This window comes from Zea mays, chromosome 9, assembly GCF_902167145.1.
Source record: "Zea mays cultivar B73 chromosome 9, Zm-B73-REFERENCE-NAM-5.0, whole genome shotgun sequence".
Taxonomy (NCBI): Eukaryota; Viridiplantae; Streptophyta; class Magnoliopsida; order Poales; family Poaceae; genus Zea; species Zea mays.
In genome coordinates this window covers 133,131,778-133,135,011 of record NC_050104.1, presented here as the reverse complement: position 1 = coordinate 133,135,011, position 3,234 = coordinate 133,131,778, and the positions used below count along the sequence as shown (strand labels likewise).

The window sequence follows — 3,234 nt, the reverse complement described above, 5'->3', positions numbered from 1 at the left end:
GTCCGCGCGTGCGCATGGGCGGCGGAGGATCGCCGGCGGCGCCTGGATCTCGCTCCCGGGAGGGACCCCGTCGGGGAGGAGAGATCCTAGGAGTTGTCTAGGCTCGGGTAGACCGACCTAGACTCCTCTAATCGACGTAGAGTCGAAGAGAAGCGGAGGATTTGGGGATTGGAAGACTAAACCTAAACTAGACTAGAACTACTCCTAGGATAAAAATGTAAATTGTATTGATTGAAGGTTCGATTCGTTCATCAAATCGGCCGTATACCTCTCTATTTATAGAGGAGGGGGGCTGAACCCGTTACAAACAAATTTCCGAGTTTATCCCGAGATTCTCGCCAAAAAACATAGGAAGAAACTCGGAACCCTAATCTGTTCTGCGCTTGCGTGAACCGTCCGGCCCATAGGCGCGGACTGTCCGGACCGCGGACCGTCCGCCCTTCTCATTTTGGTGCCCAACAGGAGCAAAGACACCGGCGAGAAGAGGACGCTTGTCAACATGTTGTCATAGGCATTCAACAATCCTCCACCGGGCAAGGTCAACTACTTACTTTTCTAGTGGGGCATAACCTCTCTGATCTCCTTCGCAGTCTTAGGAATGGAACTCTCTGATATCCTGCTAGTACAACCTCCCAATGCATCATCTCGGGCGCTTGCTGCTGCAGCTAAGATGGTCGGTCTAGCTCTGGGAAAACCTTACAGCAGGAGAGCTGCTGCTACCAGAGCCGCCGCCTGCAAGAAGTGTGCTAGGTTGCAAGCTGCATCTGAACAGTTCAGATACCTTGAAGAGCTCACATAGCAGCAGGGTTCGTTTCGATTATGGTATGTGTGACTGTAAAAATGATAGGCTCTCAATGCCGGAGGCCTCCACATGAGTGGGCTCTGGAGGAGAGATAAAAGCAGAGATAAAAGTGTTAAGTCTTCTCCCAAATACAGAAAGACTGCTTTGAACCTGTGATCTGTTGATTCAGCGAGAACTCCTACCATTGCACCAGACCTGCTCTTCTAGACCAAGAAATGCAACACTTAAGTTTGGTGCCAGTAATGGTCAATGTAGTCAAATGTCTCAGAATTTCAGATGATCTGAAGCACATAATAAGCTTCATTCTGAGTTTACAACAGGCAGTAACAAGGGAAATGCAGCCAATTGACATGGGTTGAAGCCACTTCAGATGTATGTACAGAAGACACGTCCACATTTGGTTGGTTCTGCAAAGACTACAGCTTCTGCTCATTCATCAGCTCAAAGGCCTACAGCTTCTGCTCATTTGCATCAAGTGAAAGCACCACATGAGTCCATCCATGGTAAGGACTAGGTTTGCTGAACACGACGATGCTCCGACTCCGAGGACCAAAGTATGGCTTCGTTTTTTCGTCAGTCTTCAGACAGTATCATGTACTCATGTGATGTGACTGTTACAACTGTTTGCAAAGTGCAATACCTCATCTCACATTCTTTTGTATATAAATTTTAAATAGGATAAATAGGGCACGATAGGAAGCTCTTTATACCAGTTGCTCTATATAAATAAGAACGACGACGCGCGGCTAGTCTGCAGCGCAGACAGAAAATCAGGATTACAGACGAAAACACCTTGTTCTACTGCTGCTCGAGCCTAGAGAAACCTACCAGTAAGATGACCCTTTCTTTCTAATGGTTATGGACGATGCGCTATCTGCAAGAAGACGCGACGCTGGAGGAGCTGCTGAACCCAAGACAATCAAGTGTTCATGCCCCCGGCGTGCGGCGCGGACCTGAGTTCCTCCAGCGCCGCCCTGGCCTGGTCCTGCAGCAGGTCCATCCGACGCAGGTACACCTCCAGCTCCCGGATCCGCTGCTGCCGCCACTTCTCCCCTTCCATCGGCACCCCCGCGATAGGGGGCGGTGGCTCCAGCCCCTGAAGTGCCGTGGTGCCACCGCCGCTGCCGACGACGCTCAGCATCGCGCGTACCATCTCCTTGAACAGCGCCGTGAGGATGGGGTTCTCCGTGGTGCTGCCGCCGGACACGGCCGTTGCCGCCGCCGCAGCTGATGACAGCGCGGTTGGCAGACCAGAGGCTGGGTCCACGATGAGGCCGCAGCCCCCGTTCATGACCGCCGCCGCAGTCGCCTGCGGGAACGACGGGAGCGCGTCCTCGGTCATCACCTGCATCGGCATGGGCGCCGGCGGCAGCGCGACCGCGTCGGCGGGGAAGTCGCCCGTGCGGCGGCGCCGGCCACGGCGTGGCCTGGAAGACTTGGCGGACTCACCGTTGGCGGCGGCGTCGATGGCGAAGGGGGCGAAGGTGGCGTCGTGGACGTTGCCGCCGCCGCCCTCGTCGTCGGAGTCGCGGCCGTGCTTGTCGGAGGCGGGGCGCCAGATGGTGCGGGCGATCTCAAAGATGGCCTGCTCGTGCGGGGAGCGGAAGGTGAAGCCGGAGCCGGCGACGCGGAGGCGCTCGACGCAGTTACGGTACTTGCGCTTGAGGCGGCGGATCTTCTCGGCGAGCTGGTTCTTGGTGAAGCCGGTGTTGAGGCGGCGGCGCATGTCCTCGTAGAAGGGGGTGGTGTCGTACTGGTGCGACGCGAAGGAGGTGCCACGCTGCGCCGTGAACTCCGCGAAGGCGCGCAGGATCACGATCTCGTCCTCGTCCGTCCACAGGCGCTGGAACAGCTGGCGCCGCTCCCCAGCCGCGCCAGCGGACCCGGGGGCCGCGGCAGCGGCCGGGGAGGAGAAGACGGGGTTGGGGTTGGGGTCGACGGGGAAGTCGAGGCCGTCGGAGTCGCCGTTGCCGTAGGCGTCGGCGTCAGGGAAGGAGGACGAGACCATGGCGCCGGCGGCGGAGGGCTCGTCGACGGTGGGGAACATTAGATCGGATCGGGGTCGATCGGCTCGAGTCGGGAGCTAGGGTTGGGGGTTTCCGCTGGATTGGGCTCGAGTTCGATCGCTAGCGCTTTGCGCTTGGGTGGCCTGGTGGGGTTTGGTTTGGTTAGCCTACGCCGAGTAGCGGTCAGTTTTTGTTGGGACCGGGGGTAACCCGTTGGCACGCTCCACGCCCCGTCTTCTCCTGAGTTGGCTGCCCCAATCACCATCAACACTTGAACTGGAGGCGGAAATTAAGAAGCTGTGTTGATGGGCCATTCGATTGGGCTTCCCACCCGCAATTAGAACATGTGCAACCTAATTAAATAAGACGTCTCTTCAAAGATTTTTAGAGACTTGGGATATGTATAACCTAATTAAATGAGACATT

General features: G+C 56.6%; 1 protein-coding gene across 1 annotated transcript; it reads right to left on the bottom strand.

The window, feature by feature from the left end:
* Window positions 1–1,501: 1,501 nt before the first annotated feature.
* LOC100278142 (uncharacterized) lies at window positions 1,502–2,972 on the bottom strand. Its single transcript, NM_001151515.3, has one exon. The coding sequence runs from the start codon at window positions 2,847–2,849 to the stop codon at window positions 1,722–1,724; it is 1,128 nt and encodes a 375-aa protein (NP_001144987.1). The 5' UTR covers window positions 2,850–2,972; the 3' UTR covers window positions 1,502–1,721.
* Between the last annotated feature and the right edge of the window lie 262 nt (window positions 2,973–3,234).